At 37.5% G+C, this 23,780-nt stretch overlaps 1 protein-coding gene across 1 annotated transcript in view; it reads left to right on the top strand.

Moving 5' to 3' along the window:
- Positions 1-23,780, top strand: part of LOC124777290 (WD repeat and FYVE domain-containing protein 3) — a 299,899-nt gene that overhangs the window by 43,901 nt on the left and 232,218 nt on the right. The window contains exons 9-12 of the mRNA XM_047252642.1: positions 685-833; positions 9,840-9,967; positions 15,861-16,028; positions 23,582-23,697. Of these exons, the coding sequence (XP_047108598.1) occupies positions 685-833; positions 9,840-9,967; positions 15,861-16,028; positions 23,582-23,697 (561 nt within the window). The remainder of the gene's footprint in view (positions 1-684; positions 834-9,839; positions 9,968-15,860; positions 16,029-23,581; positions 23,698-23,780) is intronic.

Below are 23,780 nucleotides of genomic sequence, written 5' to 3'. Positions count from 1 at the left end.
GGTGATTTGATGAAAATGGAAGCGGATTAAGTAGTTTCAAGAATATTCGTGGAGAAATCATTTGGTAAGAGACCAAGAGGGAGAACTAGGAGTACATGGGTAAATGAAATTAAAACAATATGCAACAGGATGGGGATAAATTATTGGGAGGGAGTAGTGGAAGATAAAAATATTTGGAGGCAACATGTGATATCTTCTATCAGAAGCCAAGGAGGTTGAGGTTAGAATCGGACACTATACTATCTAAAAGCAGATTTTGCCACAATTATTAGAAGTTATGGGACATGCTGAAATGCAGAAATGGTGTCATCTGGTGCCATGTATAGTTAACTAGTGTGAAATACAGTGTAATCCTCAAACCTGGAACCTTGCATTTCATGGACAGTGCTCTTACCAGCTAAACGGTCCAAGCATTTGCAACTTCAGTTCTGCCAGCATCTTTTACCTAATTTCTATACTGACCATTTTTTTTAAATTTCTAAATGTGTCACCATGCTTGAAGATTCAATGTCTTGATAATATAAGAATAGAAAATACTATGTATATGTACTGAGACTTATAAATTTAACTCTGATGTTAATAATAAAATTGTGTATTCAACTATCTAGGTATCTTATGTAAAATGAACTTGATATGATGTTTAAATTACTGCACTAATGGCACTTATCCTTTGTTATTTTTCAGGAGAAATTTTTCCAGCTCCTGGAATTTATAGTATTTCAACTGAATTTTGTACCCTGCAAAGAACTCATATCACTGTCAATACTTCTGAAGGCACAGTCTTCTGTCAGTTGCAGCATAATATGTATGCAAACTTTGCTCAACATTCTAAGGTAATACTTCAGTTTTGACCAAAAGTACTTCACAAGTTTTTTTCCCTAAAACTATGCAGTACAAGAAAAATATATAAATTATAAGGTGTATCACTTCTTTTGCGGAAAAGAAAAACCATGGACTACACAGATGAAGTACTTTCTACCTCTAATGTAGTTAAAAGTTATAATGTGTAATGTGTAGATATAGCACATCCTGTAAAAGATATAATGCCTTAAGAAAACAAATAGAGAAAAAACAGAATTAGAAACAAGATAATATAAATAAACTAAAAAATAGTAATTATATATAAAAACAAAGGAATGAGGAAAGAGGTTTTAGGTAGGGTGGCAGGTGATCGGCGTGAAAGGAAATGCTCTCATTACCTTAGCCAGCTTCATCCTGACCCACAACTTATTCACTTTTGAAGGCCAGACATACCAATAATTAAAGGGAACAGTCATGGGTACCAGGATGGCCCCCTCGTACGCCAACCTATTCATGGGTCGCTTAGAGGAAGCCTTCTTGGTTACCCAAGTCTGCCAACCCAAAGTTTGGTACAGATTTATTGATGACGTCTTCATGATCTGGACTCACAGTGAAGAAGAACTCCAGAATTTCCTCTCCAACCTCAACTCCTTTGGTTCCATCAGTTTCACCTGGTCCTACTCCAAATCCCATGCCACTTTCCTTGACGTTGACCTCCACCTGTCCAATGGCCAACTTCACACGTCCGTCCACATCAAACCCACCAACAAGCAACAGTACCTCCATTATGACAGCTGCCACCCATTCTACATCAAACGGTCCCTTCCCTATAGCCTAGGTCTTCGTGGCAAACGAATCTGCTTCAGTCCGGAATCCCTGAATCATTACACCAACAACCTGAAAACAGCTTTCGCATCCCGCAACTACCCTCCCGACCTGGTACAGAAGCAAATAACCAGAGCCACTTCCTCGTCCCCTCAAACCCAGAATCCCCCACAGAAGAACCACAAAAGTGCCCCACTTGTGACAGGATACTTTCCGGGACTGGACCAGACTCTGAATGTGGCTCTCCAGCAGGGATACGACTTCCTCAAATCCTGCCCCGAAATGAGATCCATCCTTCATGAAATCCTCCCCACTCCGCCAAGAGTGTCTTTCCGCCGTCCACCTAACCTTCGTAACCTGTTAGTTCATCCCTATGAAATCCCCAAACCACCTTCCCTACCCTCTGGTTCCTATCCTTGTAACCGCCCCCGATGCAAAACCTGTCCCATGCACCCTCCCACCACCACCTACTCCAGTCCTGTAACCCGGAAGGTGTACACGATCAAAGGCAGAGCCACGTGTGAAAGCACGTACGTGATTTACCAACTGACCTGCCTACACTGTGATGCATTCTATGTGGGAATGACCAGCAACAAACTGTCCATTCGCATGAATGGACACAGGCAGACAGTGTTTGTTGGTAATGAGGATCACCCTGTGGCTAAACATGCCTTGGTGCACAGCCAGCACATCTTGGCACAGTGTTACACCGTCCGGGTTATCTGGATACTTCCCACCAACACCAACCTATCCGAACTCCGGAGATGGGAACTTGCCCTTCAGTATATCCTCTCTTCTCGTCATCCGCCAGGCCTCAATCTCCGCTAATTTCAAGTTGCCGCCACTCATACCTCACCTGTCTTTCAACAACTTCTTTGCCTCTACACTTCTGCCTCGACTGACATCTCTGCCCAAACTCTTTGTCTTTAAATATGTCTGCTTGTGTCTGTATGTGTGGATGGATATGTGCGTGTGTGCGAGTGTATACCTGTTCTTTTTTCCCCCTAAGGTAAGTCGTTCCGCTCCCGGGATTGGAATGACTTCTTACCCTCTCCCTTAAAACCCACTTCCTTTCGTCTTCCCCTCTCCTTCCCTCTTTCCTGATGAGGCAACAGTTTGTTGCGAAAGCTTGAATTTTGTGTGTATGTTTATGTTTGTTTGTGTGTCTATCAACCTGCCAGCGCTTTCGTTCGATAAGTCACCTCATCTTTGTTTTTATATATAATTTTTCCCACGTGGAATGTTTCCTTCTATTATATTGATACCACTAAAAAATAGTAACTCGTAAAAGATCAAAATAGTAAACTGATCATGTTGTTTAGTCCTCATTACTTTATCTTTACAAATAGCTACAACAAGGGAACCATTTACAGCCGTATCATCAAATTATAAACTACAATAAAAATTTGATCATCTGTTGTTTAGAGGTGAACTGAAGGTATGGTGTAATACTTGGAGGTGTAAAATACAATATAAAAAAGTATTTCTTGTGTAAATGTAATCATTACTAAATTTTTTAACAAAATGCAACAAAAAAGTATACCACTTAGAAATGAGAAACAGTAAAACAAACAAGAAATGAAGAAATAAGATTGACAAATGACGCTACAAAGCTGATATCTTGTGTCACATCCTTGTCATCATCAATCTGATGACTAGTTTGATGGAGCTTTACACACCAGTCTGCATTGTGCAAGTCTGTTCACACCTGCATAACCACTGTGCCTTATGTCCATTTGATCCTGTTTGCTGTATTCAAGCTTAGATCTCTCTTTTTACAATTTTCACTGTTCCCACACTGCACTCCATTACCAAATTGGTGGCTCCTTGATGTCTCAGGATGTGTCCTCTAAACTTATCACTTCATTTAGTTGCAGTGTGTCATTAATTTCTGTTCTCCCAAATTCGAGTCAGTTTCTCTTCATTAATTACTTTGTCTATCCATCATCACCATTCTTCTGTAGCACCACATTTGAAAAGTTTCTATTACTTTCTTGTCCATACTGTTTATTGTCCCCACTCCACTTCCATATGAGGCTACACTGCAAAGAAATACTTTCAGAAAACATGTCCTAACAAATGAATGTAAATTTAATATCAGTATATCTTTTTTTTAGGAGTGCTTTACATGCTACTACCAATCTGCATACTAAATTCTTTTTATTCCTGCTGCCATCAGTTATTTTGCTGCCCAAATAGTGTCTATAGTGGATTGGTGTGTGGCACATAGAAACATGTGACAGAAAACCGTGTGATCACAGCATTGTGTGTCTGTATGGTTGTGTCTGTGAATGTATGTGATTCTCCTAGAAAAAGAGCAAATGTGAATACTGTTTTCCGTTACGTGTTTCAATGCACCATACGTCCGCCTGCTGTAGGTGAGTGGTTACCTTTCCTGTTATTTGACATATTATTCCATCCAGGAATTCCCATTATTGTTATACTTTTGCTCCCTCTGTTTTATCGGTGATAACTTTGAAATTCTAAAGTGAATATTCTAGCCAGCACGATCAAAAGCTACAAGTTCCGTTTTGCCTTTCTTCAACCATCTTCCAAGATAAGTATTAGGGTCAGTGTTAACTTATGTATTCCTGAATTTCTCCAAAACTGAATCTGCTCTTTCCCAAGTTCAGCTCTTACCAGTCATTCCTTCCTTCTGTAGATACATCAAGTTAGTATTTTGCAGCCATGACTTTTTGAACTGATGCTTCAGTAATATCTTTACCTGTCAGCATCTGCCAAGGATCTTACCAGTTCTGCAAGAATGGGCATTTACTCCAAGTGCCTTGCTTCTACAGAGTGTCTAAAACTAATTTAAGAAAATATATTCCACCAAGCTTACAATTTAGACATTCAAAAAAGTTTGAAACTGCATACAGTGGCTCTGAACGCTGTGAAATACTTGCTGAACATTTCAATGTTATTGTTGTGGTCTTCAGTCCTGAGACTGGTTTGATGCAGCTCTCCATGCTAATCTATCCTGTGCAAGCTCCTTCACCTCCCAGTACCTACTGCAACCTACATCCTTCTGAATCTGCTTAGTGTATTCATCTCTTGGCCTCCCTCTACGATTTTTACCCTCCACACTGCCATCCAATGCTAAATTTGTGATCCCTTGATGCCTCAGGACATGTCCTTCTTCGAATATTTCAAACAGTTATGCAATTGCAGCGCATTATATAAAAATTTCAGTTTTGACAATACAGTATGAAAAGAACAAGATTTGAAGCCAACAACATTCAAAGAAATTGAAGAAATCATTAGACAACTTAAAAATAAGGAAGCATCTGGGAAAGACAATTTAGTTACGGACTTCTGGAAGCATTCTGGAGACAATATGATAGTATGCCTAGCAAAAATAATACAGAAATCTGGGAAACAAATGTGGTGCCTCCTGGATTGGATGTCTGCATTAATCCATGACCCACATAAAAAGGGAGATAAAACAGATCCCAACAAGTGTCAGTGCCAGTGTCAAATAAGGTCTTGTTGGAGGCACTTTGAAGCAAAACTGAAAGAATACTTGAGCCACAATTAGGGGAGTATCAGGGAGTGTTTAGGAAAGGCAGATAGTGTGTCGAACGTGTCAACATCTACATTTATACTCTCCAAACTTCTGTGAAGTACATGGCAGAGGTCACGTCCCATTGTACCTGTTATTGGGACTTCTTTCCAGTCACGTATGGACTGCGCAAAGAATGACTGTTTAAATGCCTCTTCATAAGTCATAAAGTTAAAACACATTTTAGAAATTAGGAAAAATCATAAGCTTGATATAACATTCGTAGACTTCAAAAAGACATATGATTCTGTTGATAGAAATACACTACTCAACATTTCAGAACAGTTTGGACTAAGATAAAAAAGCAATAGAAATAAAACAGTGTTAACTAAAACAACATCAGAAGAAAAATTTATGGGAGAAAATTGTAAATTAAAATCAGTAGTGAGACAAGGAGATGGTTTGTCACCACTTTTTTTTTAACAGTGCTTTACAGAAAGTGCATAGAGATTGCAGGAAGACCATAAATAGTAAGGCGATACAATTAGGAGTAAAGCCAAAAAAGATCACTGTAGATTGTCTAGACATAGCACTTATTACAGATTCACTTGAAAGTGCAGAACAACGAATTGCAGGACTATTACATCAAGCAGCAAAAACAGGATTATAAATATCATTTGAAAAACACAGTTCATGGTAGACATCAGTAATGCATATCAAAAATGTGCAAAAATGACAACTCAATATCTAAACTAGATTGTTTTAAATATCTAGGAGAATTTTTGTCAAACATCATCCAGGAAAAGACAGCAGTAGAGACTACAGTACATAAAATGGAGAGAGCCTTTTAAATCACTAGGAACAAACTGAAGTTTGGTTATGCACTACTTTACAATGATGTGTTTAACTAAAATAAACAGTTATGTGGCTGTCTTGATGGATAGTATAACTTACTGGATGATTTGATAATGAGCACAGGGCTCGAAATTATGTACAACAAATAAAACTAATATTGCAACATCAACATTTTTAATTGTAGCTCCATGGTGTATGTGGGTTTGACGCCCCAGCAGTGTACTCGGTGAGCTGCGATGGCTGGTACAGTAGTGTGGGGTGATGCATGTTCCTCTGTACATTTTGAAGTGCTGCATGGTGTCATAGTGTTGCCGGGTCCTTGTTTTCATACATGTGTTAAAAACAAAGCTGATCCGATTTTGCTAGATAAGCTTTTCCTTGGATCTGGATGAGAAATCACATGCCAGTCTGTAAGTGTGGCATTTTTTCTTCATTCTGTATTTCCCTCCGGTGTCCATTCATTCATTCATCATGATCTTGGTTTTATCATAATTCATTTTTAGACCAACTTTGGAGCAAACTAATGCTACTTTGATAACCAGTATTGGAAGTTGTTCTATTTTATTTTCAGATAGAATAATATTATCAGCAAAGCTCAGGTTGTGTAATCTTTTTCCCAGAACTTGGATTCCCTTTATTATCCAATTAGGTTTTCTAGGACCAATGAAAATAGTCACCTAGTTTTATATTCTTTTCAGTGCAGAAATTCATTGGTTTCTACTGTAATTACGTTAAGTTAAAAATACAGTACGAGGAATTGTAAATAACATTGTAAGAACAATACCAGAATATTCTGTTCATAATTATAAATATTAACATAAGAAAATACATCAATTGAATTTTTTCCACTAGACAGACAGTAATCTCCGCAATTGCAAGAGAGAAAATGTAAGTAACACTACACAAAAATTTAATATGCAGTTGATCATAGAATCATTTAAATTAAACATTTCTCTCTCAAATTAAAATTTCAAACAAGTCATGATAATAAGTCTTTTACAAATGAAATTTGTGGTTTATCAGTTATGAACAGCATTATAAAGAATGTATATCACAACTGAAGAAACGTATCCAATCAAAAGTTTCTAATTCAATCAATACACCAAGTGAAAATTAAAGGTCCAAATAGAAACAAACAATATAAACTCTATAGTTAAGTAGAAATAAAAGTCTGAGCAAAAATCAGTAATGTGATTAATTAAAAAAAAATAATATTTGAAATTAAAGTATCCAATGGCTATATGTAAAGAAATTAACCCATTTTTTTAAGTGAAAGTAATTTAATGGAACTTGATATAACAATAAAATATTATATTCATATGATAATGGAAAGTCCTGGCTGGAATATAAATGAGGGAAGAAATATAGATAACAACTCTGTATAGCTGAAGCATTAAGCAGTTGTTACACACATACCGTATTTACTCAAATCTAAGCCGCACCTGAAAAATGAGACTCAAAATCAAGGATAAAAATTTTCCCGAATCTAAGCCGCACCTGAAATTTGAGACTCGAAATTCAAGGGAAGAGAAAAGTTTTAGGCCGCACCTCCAAATCGAAACAAAATTGGTCCATTGTAATATGAGACACAATTTAGGTCGAATGAATGACGATACAGCTACAGTAGTTTGGTTTGAGTCATAAGCTTAGCAGTTAAGCTTTAACAGGCAGCAATTGCAATGCGTCAAGCGCTCCGTCTGTGTTTATATGGGTACCCTTCCTTTTTCACGTGCTTCATCTTTTTTGAATTGATTGCTTATTTTCCTTTTATCTGATAGGTGCCGTTCTCTTTGTTATAGGTGTTTATGCCACTCTAAGCTGAAAATGCATTACTGTACTGTGTCGTGCATTGTTTGTCGCATTCTGATAATGAGTGTTTATGGCCTGTCGCCACTCGCGGCATGGCTTGCTTTTGTGTGCACTACTGCCGCTTACAATTAAAAAAAAGAGAGGAATCGTCTCATTAGCAAAACAGTGACAAAATACTGCTATTTGTTGTTACTTACAGTGCTGCTTTCTTTGATAATGATCAACAAGAACCGAATAATAGACTGCATATGATAGAAGATGTTCTGAACGAGAGTTTAGCGAAAATTTTTCTCCATTTGAAAATCGTTGCAGATGCCTCTTTAGCACATTACATTCCTCACAGAAATTAGAGTTATCGTAGATTTAAAAATCTAGTCAATTGCCGTGCTTCATTTCTGACTCTATAACTATTAGGCATAAGAATAATACAAATATAAACATGACATAATATGTATATTCTTCCTCATTAGCTGTTGTCTCACTCTACCTTAGTAGTTTATTAGGCAGACAGGATTTAAATGAGATAGCAGCAAACATGAAAGAATACATGGCAAAATGTTTATATTCGTATTATTCTTATGGTGAAGAGAATACTGCATGTTATTCACAATTCATAAAAGTTCCTATTAGCAACCATCTCTTCTCACAGGTAGGAAAAATTCAGAACGTAGAGATGGCCATATTTACAAACATCCCAAACAGTCTTGCCAGTCGGATTTTCGTAGTACATTGAAATGCTGCTACATTCGAAGATGAACAATACGGAATTTGTATTTACTTCGTTGGATAATGTATGAAAATGCAGAGGTCGAAACTCAGGGCGGAGAAAAAAGCTTGTCTTCCACTTTTTTTTTTACTGGCGCAGAGGTTTTGGCACCAGTATTTATCTTTGTGCCTGCAAAGCATGCCTGTGTAGCGCTACATATAGTCGACGGCAGTTGTTCAAACAAATTTCGGGCTTGCAGCCGGTCGTCGTTCAATACCACGACGGCAGAAGTTAGTTGTGGCGGCACCTACCAACATTTTTCAGAACTTCCGCTTACTTTGCACTCGATTCTAAGCCGCAGGCGGTTTTTTGGATTACAAAAACTGGAAAAAAAGTGCGGCTTAGATTCGAGTAAATACGGTAAACAAGGCCAAAGATGTTGCTACATGGTCAGATGAATTGTTAACTGGACCACCAATGGCCATTGAACTGTAACACCAGAAAACCTTCTGAGGTTTGTAAATGTTTTGTTCATTGAACTTTATGTATCTCACTTTAACATGGACATTTTAATTGGATAGAATGTAAAGCACTAATTATTGATCATGAAAGGCTTTGTTTTTATCTGCAACATAGGAAAAGGTAGATTGCTACTCCAGGTTGGAATTAAGACACTTACATATATGGTTTCAGCTGCAGCCTATGTCAGAACAAAAAACAGAAACACACACCATTCCTTCACACAAGCAAACACACCTCACACACACATGACCACCAACTCCGGCAGCTCTGTCTTGATCTGATGAAGGCTGTGGCTGAAGGCTTGTGTGTCCATCTGCAACTTAATGTGTCATCTATACGGTGAGTAGCACTCTGTCTTTTCCTACATTGTTGATATTCCATCCTGGAGTTTCCAATGTTTGTTTATATTTTGTGGCATAGTGCCACAAAGGAAGTATGTGTATGTGGTAAATAAAATAGTAGTAATGGCTTAAAGAAAAGAATGGAACCGTTTACTCAGACCCAAGTTTTGAAAGCTTCTACCATCTGTTTCTTATCAGACATGTAGATCAAAGAATAGTTTCAATTACAGAAACTGTGGAAATGTGTGTGAGGCCTATTTATACAATTTTTTGTATAATTTGTGGAGAACTTTCTCAAATTTCAGTTATCAAGCCCTTCTTAATTGCTTTTATTCTCATTTAATTTAAGTCATAAATATGTGACTAAAACATTTGTACAAGAAAAGGATGTGAATCTTACTTCAGGGTTAACAGTTTGAGAAAGTTATGCCTTTGATGATATATGCTGTTGTTAAGGAGAGACCCTTCTGTATTCCAGTTCTAAACACAATGAAATTTTCAAGAATGTCTACAGAGAAGTTGGAATCTTGGAAGTATTTGTGACGTGCTTGCACAGGTATGCTGCACTGCTGAAAGAGAAGAAGCAAGCAGTGGATGAAGGCAAAGGTTAGTAGAGTTTTTGAAGGCATAGTACTGCTGGGCTGTGTGTGGTACACTAGAATTTATTATTGCAGAAACATTATTTATGAAAGTGTTAACCTTGTGTGTAGTATCCAGTTAGAAGGGTAATGGCGAGTAATACTTTAGTTTTAGTGACATAACATCAAAAACATCCTGAAAAGCTTGTAAGGGTGTTGCAGGTTAGGTTGTGCTGAGTGATAATTGTTAAGAAAAAAATTCGATACATTTGCCATTTCCTAGTTATCTAGCATTGAAGTTAGCCAGTCATGTCCTTGTGTGCGCAAATTCAAGTTTCAGCTAACCAAATGGCGAACAGGTTTGGCAACACCACCTACAGTAGGCTGCCTGTAGTGATGGCCTGACTAGCTAACTTCTGTGCTAAATAACTCTGTAACTGCAGAGTGGTTTCTTAACAATTGTTTTTCAGTACAACCTCCCCTGCAGTGCTGTTACCAGCTTTTCAGACTATTTCTGACACACCATGTGTATGATGTGTGTGCCGATATTTCAGTCATTTGCAACAATACTTTGAAATGGTGTGTGTCTGCAGTTCCCCCTCCATCAATGGTCACACAATTGCTGTCAACAACCTCTAGTACAATCTCTGCTCAGCAATAAAGACTCGTCTAACAGAAGGTGCATGGTGTACCAGAGTTATTTTTGCTTGATATTTCATTTATTACTTGACTACTTGGATGCCCATTATGCACCAAGCCTAATTACTTGTATGTTTATGAATTTGCCCTAGTTTCTATTATTTCGCTGTTGTTGTGTTACTGACATATTTAGGGCTTGTAATATGTTCATTCTGTGAATAAATTCCTGTAAAATTAAGAGTAAGTTTTTCATAATGCTTCTCTTTGATGCCCTACAGTCTTTGGAGTTTGTGGAATATGTCTGACTTATTTTGGTGCACGCTAAACAAATCCACAATGAATATCCTGAAGTGGGTTGAAGAGTACTTCGTAAGGCCCCTTATTTGTAGATTAGCTACATTTTTTTTTCAATCTGTCAGTTCTTTTCCACACTCTTGCTTTCTTGTTTTCTTCTTCTTCTTCTTCCACAAAAGGGAACTTCATACTACACAAAATCATCTCTTCCTGAACTTCCCATTAGCATAGTTTACAAATACCATCCTGTACAATTTGTAATATACAGCAGCAAATATAAAAAATGAAATGTGCAACGAATGAAAGCACTACCATTTCTTCATCCATATGTATTATTTGCTCCTTCTCTTTTCTCATTTTGATGCCCCAGGTTGCAAGTCTGTCCTGTAGCTGAAACAAAATCCTTAAGTTTTCTTCTGTTTGTTTGTACCGATATTGTGTTTCAAGAATGTGTGAATCTGATGGGTTAACTTGTTTGGTCCATTCTTTCTACATGTCTCATAAGCTGCATTTTTTATACATCATCATGATTTTAGGGATTTGCCTTTAGATTTTTGCATTTGGGCTTAAGGGGAAATACTCCATCTTTTATTAATGGTCCTAAGATTTTCATCAGAATCTTTTACTTGTAAAATCTTCTGCTTGTCCTCAGCTTTTATAAATTACGTGTGAGATGTTAATATACCACCAAAGCTACAATTCTTTTCTCTTTATTTTCTTTGCCAGTTTTAGAGTATGTTTTTTGTGAAGCTTATTGCCAGTGTTAGTTTATTGGTAATTCACCAACTGTAAACATCCTTGAGGGTTCCATTTGCTTTCTGTACCAGGAGTTCTGGTGATTCAGCAGTAATTACAGTGTTGCTTTCATCTGCACAGAGATTTTTTCCCTGTACCTGACATTGTGCGGAAAGTGAGTTGTGTGTATCAATGTATAAAGAAGAATAATGGTCTTATGTTGCTGCATTGAGGAACGCCATTCCTTGCATTAATGTATTTGGAGCTGATCAATTTTTTATTAAAATTTCATTACCCTCTGCACTCTGTTTCCTGGGGTTGATACTCCTCTTATTTCTAATAGTTTTAGCTTCATAAGTAGAATTTTATGCCCAGCAGTGCCAAAGGCATCGGATAGATTGTAAAATTTAGCTGTTATATACTTCAGTAAATTCCACTGAGGTTGATTCTGTGCTTCTGTCTCTTCGGAAACCAGTCTGCACTTACTGGGAAGGCTAGATTTGTTCAGGAAATTCATTAGATCGTCTTTCACAATTGATTTTATAACTTTTGGGAGTGATTACAGCAGAGAGACAGCCTTGTAAATTTGTCTATTCTATACTAACTTTAATAGGGATATGACTTTCACTTGTTTTAGATACTCTGTAGTTACTTGAACTATTAAGCTGTTTATGCATTCTTTCACTACATTAACCGGTTGGTCACATATGACTGTTGGCTTTTATTTTTTAATTTTTGCTCTGTTTGCCTGACCTGAATCTATGTGGTGAACTACATCATTGTACATGTCGTATAACCTCTTACAGTAATTTTGTCATTATTTTGCAATAAAGAAAAAGTATTCATTTTTACAATTTACTTGTTCCTGTGGATCATTTATTTACCTACCTATGCCCTTTAGTTTTATGTTATTACATTTTTCTTTGTTTTTGCTTGTTTCCTATTTATAGCCTTTCAGATAGCTCTCTCTCTCTCTCTCTCTCTCTCTCTCTCTCTCTCTCTCTCTCTCTCTCTCTCTTTGTTTTTTGTCCCCCACTCACAGTACCTTCCTGTAGATTTTTTTGGAAGAATGATAAAGCGTCTAGGAAGTCTGGTTCATATAGTATGTCTATATAATTGATAAAATTTATTTTTCTGCAGTTTTTAATTAAAGGAAACAGTGGAATCTGCATATTGAGCATAATTCACTACAGAATCTTCCTCATAGTGCTAAACACTCATTAAGTGAGCAATTTATCCCATATAAATTAATGTAAAATACGGTAATGCATTCCGTACAGAAAAAGTAATAAAAGTTTTATTTTATTCATGCCATTTATTTGAAGAATATTATACATGCTGTATTATATACTTTATTATTCATAGTACATAACTAATTCTTTTTTACTAGGAAGCTATCTATAGTCATTTGTTTCTGTCACTGCTTCAATACTTGGCAAAAATGTGAGACAGCATTATTGTCAAACAAATTTGCTGTGCTTGTAGCCACTGCTTTATTGAGGTGATGATTTTCATTGTACGATGCAACTGATTCCCATGCTTCAGTATTTATCTTATTGCATCAGAAGATAGCTGCTTTGCTGTTACCACCTCCTCCTCCTCCTCCTCCTCCTCCTCTGAACTAATCTTACAGCTTCCTGCTGTGAAACACACTACATCGTAAGCTCTTCGGTGGTTATTTCTTGGTTGTGATCTTCCACAAGCTCATTGATATCAATATTATCCACTTGTGGTTCCATGCTCTTGGCCAAAGACACAGTTTCGTTGATGACAGGCTCCACAGGTACTGGCTCAAATGCCTCAGAGTCACATTTGACAACTCACTCTGCCCAAAACTTCTTTCAAGCAGAAGTGATAGTTCTCTTGGTAACCCCTTCCCACATCTTTTTGATCATCTTGACGCAGGCAATGATGTTGAAGTGATATTTCCAAAACTCTCTGAGAGTGAGAGTGGTAGCTTCAGTCAACTCAAAGCAGTGCTCGAAAAGTGCTTTGGTATAGAGCTTCTTAAAGTTACAGTATCATAAAAAGGATAGTTGCTACTCAACTTATAGGGGAGATGCAGAGTAGCAGCTATCCATTCTGTCCTCCGTCCTGGATTTCCTATTGTTTGCTTCTTAAAGTTAGAAATAATCTGTTGGTCCATTGGCTGTAGTAACAGAATGGTGTTGGGAGGCAGAAATTGGTTCTTGATGAATTGAAATTATCCAAGGAGATGGTCTTGTAGGCGTGGAGAGTGGGCAGGAGCGTTGTCCATAATAACCAAGATGTGGAGTTGCAAATTTATCTCAAGCAAATATTTGTTCACTGAAGGACCAAACACTTCATTGATCCAATCAGAAAAATGATCACGTGTCACCCAAGCCTTGTTACTGGACCTCCACGTCACATTTAACCTGCTCTTCCGGACTTTACACTTATTGAAGACTTGTGGAGTTTCTGAATGGTAAACAAGCAATGGTTTGATTTTCAAGTTGCCACTTGCATTGGCAGTGAATAACAGTGTGAGATGGCCTTCCATTGGCTTGTGACTTGGCAATGCATTCTCCCCTGCTGTTCTAAAAGCATACTTCAGCATTTTTTCTCCAGAATATACCCTTCTTGGCACAGTTAAAAACATGTTGGGTCAGATAACCCTCAGAATCTACCAGCATCTTGAAGTTGCTGGTGAAGTTCTCTGCTGCCTTTGTGTCGGAACTGGCAGCTTCGCCGTGCCTCACAATGCTGTGGATGTCGGTTCTTCTCTTAAACTTCTTGATGCACCCACAGCTTCCCTTAAAAACTTCTTTGGCCGCTGATGATCGAGGCGTCCTTTTAATGAGGTCAGCAAAAATCATTCTCGCCTTCTCACAAATGATGATGTCGTTATTGGTGTTACCTTGCAATTGCTTTTCGTTTGTCCATATAAGGAGCAGCCTTTCAACATCATCCAGAATACGAAACCATTGTTTAGATACTCCTATCACTCCCTTTGAAACCTCTATCTCCTTAATCTTGTCCCTTGTTCTTGAGGATAGTGCAGATAGTTGAGGTAGACCGAATGTATGTGTGCTAAATCAGAAACGCTCGCACCACGTTTGCATTTTTCAATGATTTTACGTTTATTCCTAAGCTCATATTCTTTCTCTTACGGTTGTCTTCTTGCGGCTGTATCTTCAGGGACATTTATATGACGGTTATTAAAATTTGCACACAACAAAACACTGTGTGTACCAAAGTTTACAAAAATGTGTGATTACAAGCTGTACTAAGATGGTACCAAAAAGAGTGCCAAATCCAGACTACAGTATGTACTAAAGACATTGTTCATATGCCACTAGAGACAATGATAGGTGTTCATATTGTTGAAATTTTTCCCCGCTGTACATGAACGACATGTGAATTGTGCATTGTGGGAGGTGCTCCTTAAGTGAAGTTCCGCTGTATTTATGACTGATTGCTTTCATAAGTTTATATTCATTCTTCACTTTACTGTCATTATAAGTATTAAAAATATGTATTTGTACATATTAGTGAAATTTCTCATAGCAATGATATTAATTTTGCACTCTTCACATTAAAAATTTAAATTGAGTTACTGTTTGTCTTTTCCCATTTTTTTCTGTTTGTTCCGTTTCTTCTAATTTACTTTGGTGCAATGACTAGGTCTTCAGATTAGACAGAGACACCTGTAAGGTTTTAAAACTATGTTCACTTTTCTGTTGTTTTGTCTCTGTGTCATTCTGGAATGCATAACGCTTGTTTCACTAGTGTAATAAAAGAAATAAAGTGTAGTAAATTGCTTTGTAATAAAACAGTATAAACTGTGCCATTCTGGAATGCATAACGCTAGTTTTACTCGTGTAATGGCGTAGAAATGGTTGCTTTGTAATTAACTAGTGTTTTTGTTATGTAAGTGTGTGCATTTTTAAAAGTTATTTGTGTACACTTTCTTTTATGAAGTTTGTGTGGTGTTAATCTTGTAAAACAGCTCGTAACTGAGCAATAATTTTATTGGTAATTAATTAATTTCTAGATGGTGTTTTAATTGAATGTGTATATATTAAGGCAGAGAATCAAATGAGATGATTTTTTATGCTCTTACAACTGTAAAACTTTTTTATTGTTTTGCTGACTCCTGTTGAGGTGTGTTTTTATCACTTTTAAGTTCCAGTATGCCTGTTTGGCAAAAATCTAGTACTGAATATACATTACTAGTGATTATATGGAACAGTTGCTGGGTATTTATAGATATCTTATTTAATGAATTGCAGATTATGAGATTCCAGCACCAAGTGAAAAACTGGGAATGCTTGTAATGGAAGCCCTAACATTGTTATTGCATTCAAATGCAAGTAATGCAGCAGTTTTCAGAGAAAGTGGTGGTGCTCGCTGTGCCCACAATCTTGTTCCTTACTCTGAATGCAGGCAGCAGGCATTAGGTATGTATTATTGACTTGTCATGCTCCATAAAGCCCAACAAGATGAAGAAACAGCAGCAATAATGCATGTGTAGTTAACTAATTGTCACATACAGTTTTTATGGTTGGTTATTGACTAGCATTAATTGCAATCATAATTTTCCAAAGGTTCATTTTATTTTCTGCAGGCTATCTTATCACCCATAAAGCAGCAAAAAATTGAGCAGTGATTTTTTAAAAATACCTCTCTTTGTGGTCAGATTCAAATTCTTTTAATTACATTGTTTGAATTTAAATGACAAATGAAATACATCTGTGGAAATTCAAACTACAACACTCAGTAGCTGGATCAGTGCCATAGCTCCAACTGTAAAATGTAAAATCTCAAAGGAATGTTACAATGCCATCTCCCGACTTGTAATACAGAAAGTAAGATACTTTGTTGGAGTATTGTCATAGTGTGTAAACTGACAAGAGAGTTGCATTAATATTTTAATATTGTGGAGGATCTAAGCCCACCATTTACTGCAGCAGGAGTGTACAAATTCCCTTGCACATGCAGTCAAGTGTGAATCGGAACTGAAAACTGCCGACACCTGGCTTACAGAACACAAGATCAATTGTTGTTATGGCAATACGGATAAGTTGACAGTGGCAGATCATGCACTGGGACCAGGAAACCACCATATTCAGTTCCGTGGTACTATAGTTTTATCAAGATCCAATAGAAATTCAAAAATACAAAAGCAACTTTAACAGAAAAACAGGAAGACTGAAACTAAACAAGTTGTGAGCCTTATTGCCAAATAAAGGAAACAGCACCATCTTTCCTGGTGTACAAGCTCCATAACCAACATTAGTGCGATTCTGTGATTTTTCGGCACCAGCCGGGTGACATGACAGAATGTCATCCCCCAATCATTGTACGATTACAAAGCATTTATAGCATTTGAGAATGTCTCCAGTATTAAGAGATGAAATGTTAGCCACACAACATGCCTCGGACCATAGTCTAATATCCATATAGCTAAAATTGATAAGGAAGCTGTATTTTTGTTAAGCTATTTTTGAACAAGTCATTTTAATATACCTAACAGAAATGCCTGCTAGTGGTCTATAGAACACTCAAACAATGGAAAATCCAGGATGGAATGTAACAGTATTATGAAAAGGAAAGTTGCTACTCACCATATAGCGAAGGTGTTGAGTCACAGATGTTGCTGTTGTTGTTGTGGTCTTCAGTCCTGAGACTGGTTTGAAGCAACTCTCCAGGCTACTCTATCCTGTGCAAGCTTCTTCATCTCCCAGTACCTACTGCAGCCTACATCCTTTTGAATCTGCTTAGTGTATTCATCTCTTGGTCTCCCTCTACGATTTTTACCCTCCACGCTGCCCTCCAGTACTAAATTGGTGATCCCTCAATGTCTCAGAACATGTCCTACCAACCGATCCCTTCTTCTAGTCAAGTTGTGCCACAAGCTCCTCTTCTCCCCAATACTGTTCAATACCTCCTCATTAGTAGATAGGCACAACAAAAAGACTACCACAATATAATCTTTTGTTGAAAATAGATGAAACACACATACATGCAAATGCAAACGCAAGTCACACACACGACTGTGGCTCCAGCTGCCAGAGGCTGCAGTCATTGTGTGCGTGCATGCGTGCGCGCTCGTGTGTGTGTGTGTGTGTGTGTGTGTGTGTGTGTGTGTGTGTGTGTGTGTGTGTTGTCTATTTTCGACAAAGTCTTTGTTGGCCGTTGGCCAGAAGCTTATATTGCGGCAGTCTTTTCATAGTGCCTATCTGCAACTCAGCATCTCTGCTATATGGTGAGTAGCAACTTTCCTTTTCATAATATTTGTCTATAGAACAGATTTATGAGAGAACAGTGTATGTTCTAATGGCTCCGTCTTATTCTATTGGATGGAAACAGAACAAAGGGTGCTATGCATAGAAGTAAGACTCTTGTAAACTTTGCCTACTCAGTCATCTCAGATTGGTGACCCATCATTCTCTAATGCAAACGGATTGGTCTGACAGTCACACTCTCAGTGAAATGAGCTGAACATCTAGCTTTTTTCATGCTTAATGCCTTATGAACAAGCTAAAATGTGTTACTGGTAATCCACTTGAATCTTGAAGTGGGATTCTCGTAACCAATGGGTCTTAAAAAGTTATCGGTTCTCTCTTTCTTGAGTTTTGTGATAGTTTTATGGACTGAGAGCTTATTGTGGGCACAATCAGTACAGGGGATGGACAAAAATATCGGAACGCCAAAAAACCAACACATTGCTGTGCCTAATACATCATAAGAAAATTGATGGCTTTCAAAACAGCTTTTAGTCATCCCTGAGTGGTTACATACAGGTTCTGTATGGTTTTCAATGGAATCTTAAATCATTCTTCTTGCAAAATAGTGGCAAGTTTAGGTAACTGTGATGGAGGTGGCTAGCTATCATGCACCTTTCTCTCCAAAGTAGATGACAAAGTCTCAATATAATTGAGATTTTGGTGACTATGGTGACCAGGGAAGATGTGACATCCTCGTGCTTGCAAAACCAGTTGTGTACAGTGCAAACTGTGTGAACAAGGACCCTGTTTCCTGGAGTACAGTATCATCATTGGGGAAAAATATTGTATCTTGGGATGAACCTGAGTGGCTAAAATGGTCACGTCATTTTCAACAGTAATGAGACCGTGAATAGTACCATGGGACCCATGAAACACCATGATATGGGTTTACAACAATCACTGAACCTCTGCCATGTTTCACTCTTAGCTACAAGCAGTCTGCATCATATGCTTGGGACAACACAACTCAGATGTAAACTCAACCATAAGTTGGAAACAGTGTGAAACAAGACTCATCCAACCAAATAACTTTCTTCCATGGCTCCACAACCCATATTTTATGGCTTTGGCACCACATTCTCGTGTCATGGCCATTTGCACCACTGATGTGTAGTTTGGCATTCCAGCTCACCCTGCATTTCCCAGTATGTAGAGCTCCCTTCGTTTTGTTTTGGTGCTGGCAGGGTTCCTGAATGTGTCATCCAGTTCTGCAGTGACTTTTACAGCAGTTGCTGTCTAATTTTTCATCACAATCCACTTCAATTACCTCCTGTCAGATCACTCAACATGCACTTTTATCTGCATTGTGACTTAGCCGGTAATACTTTTCCACTTTCCCTGGTATAAATTTTCAATGCAGTCTCTCTTGAAACACCAGACACTTCCTTTGCGTTGGTTACAGAAACATCTCATGTTCAAATTTCACTTAGCCCTGACATAATGCACTGACAACTACACAGAACACTGTAATAATCATGACTGACACAACATATTGAGGACACTGGACGTGGTCAGATACATCAGAACAATCTGCAGGCATATCTAGCACCTGAATTTATGTTTAAGCATGCATTTCTTGTGCTGTTTTCATGTTTTTGTCCAACCTCTGTATATTGTATAGAGATGACGCCACCTGGCATCCCTTGATTTCTCCATTAGTGTGTTGAGTGTATCTGATCTGGCAGCCATTGGATATCTTCTTTTTGAATAATCACATTTTACAACCTTGAGTATGTTAATTTCAGTCATTTGCTTGAAAGGTAATGAGTTTTCTGTCATGGACACGTACAGATAACTGTATCTAACTTGTTTTAGTGTGCAACACAGATGATAGCTTATTTGTCAAGAATTTGTATGATCTTATTTTTCCTAATCATCTTTTGTTTCTGTAGATTTTAATTCTGTGTTTTTCGAAGCTATTTGTTGTTGTTTAGTACTGAGTCTTAAAGTGGTGGTTTTAATTCATTGGGGTCAATGTTGTTTCCCTCTGCATAGATAGCTGTTCATAACATACTAGTATTTATAAATTTTGTACCTATAATGTATCATAAAATTGGGCGTTTCTGTTATTATTTAGTGAATGTTAAAGTAATGTCATACCTTGAGCCCATTTTAAGAAATTTGACAATGGACAGCCATATAATTAAAAATAGTCGTGTGTATAGTAACAATTTGTGTTAATGGAACATAACTGCAGTATCTTTCTTTTGCTGATGGATTGTATTATTTGAGTTTAGTCAAGTGAACTTCAACAGTGAAGGAGAGGATTTGCAGAGCATGTGTGTAGATGTAGGGCAATTTTGAAAGGAGGCCAGAAAATCAGTTTTAATTTGACTGAAGTAATGGATATTTCTCAGTCAAAAAGATAGTTGTACACATCCTGGACCACTGTGTTGGTTGACAAGAAAGCCACCCACACTTGCAATAGCAGTTAAATTCAGAACCCATCAGCTTGATTGTACGTTTTGCAGTCATGTGTGAGTATTGGTTGATTAATATAATACTTACACACCAAATAAACATCCATAACTCTTGAAACTTCATGGGAGATTAAAACTGTGTGCCAGACAAGGACTCAAACTGGGACCTGTGCCTTTCGCGGGCAAGCGCTCTGTCGACTGAACTATCCAAACATGGATCATGGCCCACCCTAGGGTGTCCATTTCATTTTCATTGAAAAAGGGGACATTTAAAATTAATTAGAGAAAAACCTGGGACAATGAAGAAAAAAAACGGGACATAAATATTGTATTGACTAAATTTAATACACATACAAGTTTACCTTTAGAACGTGCACTCAGATGATCCCAAATCACTTTTTACAATTATTCTGCCACACTATCACCGTACTTTCCACTTTTATGTACTTGATCAAGATGTGCATTTTCGTTTGAAATTGTATCATAAAAGTCAGTACACGATACACCATTAAAGTGTGTTTTGACAATGAGTAAGGTCCTCACTGTTTCAACTTTCATTCTGTTTTTTTTATTCATCTGTTAGTGAAGAGTTCACTAACAAAAACACACGTTCCACAGCAGCATTTGACCCAGGAATTACCAGACAAAACTCCACCAAATGAATCGTGTTTTTCATGTTAATGTTTTTACTTTTGAAATGAGCAAATATTTTACAGCCAATTTGTAAGTAATTGTGCACCACATGTGCTGGACAGCCAACACCTACTACATTATTCACTGTGTTCTGTTGCAGTTTATACAACAAATTGTTTTTTCCTTTCCTTTGCTTAGCACCAAAATTGATATTAGTGTTGTCTACAGAAACCTTTCCCTCAAGATCATACTTCTTTAAAACCTCCAGCACATAATTCTGAAGTAAATCTGAAGTTTCTCCAGCTAAATTAACCAATTAGAGCACTTTCACCGTGATACCATTTTAAGGGTGAAAATACCTGATAAGGAGAGGAACCAGCTTCAAATCCAGATGATTCAATGTATCAATCATTACTTAAATGAATCGAGCACTTTTCAGTACATTTAAAACCTGCTGAGCTGTATATGGTGCAATAACATTTGAAATGATTGCATTACATTTTGTGTGTCCACATGTGAATTTTGGATTGAAAAGCTTTTTAACAACTGCTGTAGTACAGTCGATTGACTTAAAGCTATGGTTATGCATTGCACTGTGGTATGCAGACTTAGCTTCTTCTGCTGCCAACTGCCTATCCATTTCTGTTACTGATTTTAAGTTTACATAGTAGTCACTCACACATTATGCGATGTTTCTTCGTCTTAATGTGATTCACAATGTCAGACTTTCCACCACGACCAATAGCAAATTTTGATCTGCACAACGTACATTCTACAGTTTCTCCACTACCAGTCATAAAAGGAAACTCACTTTTTATATTGCTCTTAAAATTACACTTTCGTTTTGGCATAATGAAACAGTGATTGCACAGTGAAAACAATTAACAGTGTGGTGACGAAAGCCAGAGAGCAAGTATGAGTGGTGTAGAATATATCTGGACCAAAAGGACGGATTCAGTGGATCGATTTAGAAGAGAAGAATCTCCGTTGTTATTCGTAACCTATAGTGTGTTTAAAATTACTTGCGATTTTTGACAGTTCAGTACATGTTTGGGGTATGCTGAAAGTCATCACACGCTTCCTAGCGTAAATAATTGCACAGTTAATAGCAAGTCAAACAACCAGTAGCGTAAAATACTCTAGCCAAGTGGAATAAAAAAAAACGGGACCTGTGAGCATCCCCCAAAAAACTTTCGGGACAGCGGGACATTTTGGTAAAAAACGGGACTGTCCCGGGAAAAATGCGACTAATGGACACTCTAACCCACCCTCACAGTTTCACTTCTTCTAGTACTTCATCTCCCACCTCTCCTGCATACCATGCAGGACTCGAACGCCTAGCATGTGACAACTTTTTGAGATTCAGAGTATCATTCTGGGAGCAACCATCTCAGATTCTCTAAGCAGAGATTATGTGAAGACCAGCTTGCTCTCTTCACTCACTTAGTGTACAAGTTTGTAGGTGGAGGGGCCTTGTTTGATGGCACATTTCTTGATTTCCAGAAACCCGTCAGTACAGCTTCACAACACAGTTCAGCAACTGAAATATATGCATATGGAGTATTGAGACAGGCATGTGGCTAGATAAAAGACTTCCCGGGAAACTTATGTTAATATCACATTGTTAATATGGATACATTGTATGAAACAAAAGCAGCAAATGACATGTCATAAGGAAGTGATATGCGACAGTTCTGTTCAGACCATTATATAAATGACTTTGTGGATAATGTTGATATGCAGTCTGCACTTGGTGCAAAGACCTGCAGATAACCTCAAAATTACTAAAATTTAATCTAATGTGCATAAATAATTGAAAATCCCTTATATCATTTGATTACATAGTTGAAGAGTCAGTCACAACTATCAGGTATACAGTGGTTTCTATCGGGAGAAATTTAATATAGGTTGGTAACATGAATCTATGTGTTGAGAGGTAAGATGCCAAACTGTGATTTAAAGGAAGGTTCCTAAAGAATTTTAAATTACCTATGCAGAAGTTGCTTTCAAAATCCTTGTGTGACCAATTCTTGAGTATAATTTGTTGTTCTGAGACCCTTGTAAAGATGGATTAGCAAACACCATTGGCAGATGCTCCAAAAAATGCTATACTGTCAGAATTCAAAGAGCCCATATTCCATTTTGAAACAAGAAACATATCATTTGTTGCATCTTGCATCCAGTGTAACAACTATGATAGTAAAATTAGAGAAATTTGGGCTTGGGCAAAGGGCTACCACTGTGTATGCTTCTTTCTGTGAATAGAATAGTGAGAAGGATGATTATTCTGGTACCTGTTATCCTTAACTAAAAAAAGATGCAGATATATGTTTACAAAATTCACTTTGGGTAAATGCCAAGATGAACCCTTCAACAAGGACGTACACAATACCTTTCCTGTCCTTCTCAGCTGAAATTCCACCTAGAATGTTGTCAGTGAGATGTTTAACCTCACTGTCTTCTCTGATCTGTTTAAAAATGTTAAAGATTTTACACATTGAATGTCATAACATTGTACGCATCCCAATTTTCAGAACAAATAACCAGTAGCCAGTATACAGCTGTGATATGTGACTGGTTCTGTAACTGCCAAATCTAATTTTCAATAACATGTAATATGACACAAAAGATTTTCTCTAATTCTGTACTATTTTGTGACATATCTTTCAGGAATTGTTCGTGAACTTCTGCTTGGTGCTGGAGGTGATGATGACATGGGAACTCTCCTGGGTATGATGCATTCTGCACCAGCATCAGCGCTGCAGCTAAAAGCCCACATTTTGAAGGTCAGTTATCAATTTTTTCAATGGTGTACTGGTAGGAGAAAAAAGCTATTCTATGGAAATGTTATGAGGGGCAGGAATGCATT

This window comes from Schistocerca piceifrons, chromosome 1 (genome assembly GCF_021461385.2).
Source record: "Schistocerca piceifrons isolate TAMUIC-IGC-003096 chromosome 1, iqSchPice1.1, whole genome shotgun sequence".
Lineage (NCBI taxonomy): Eukaryota > Metazoa > Arthropoda > Insecta > Orthoptera > Acrididae > Schistocerca > Schistocerca piceifrons.
Note: the sequence above shows the minus strand (reverse complement) of the source record. Positions and strands in the feature narration are given on the sequence as shown.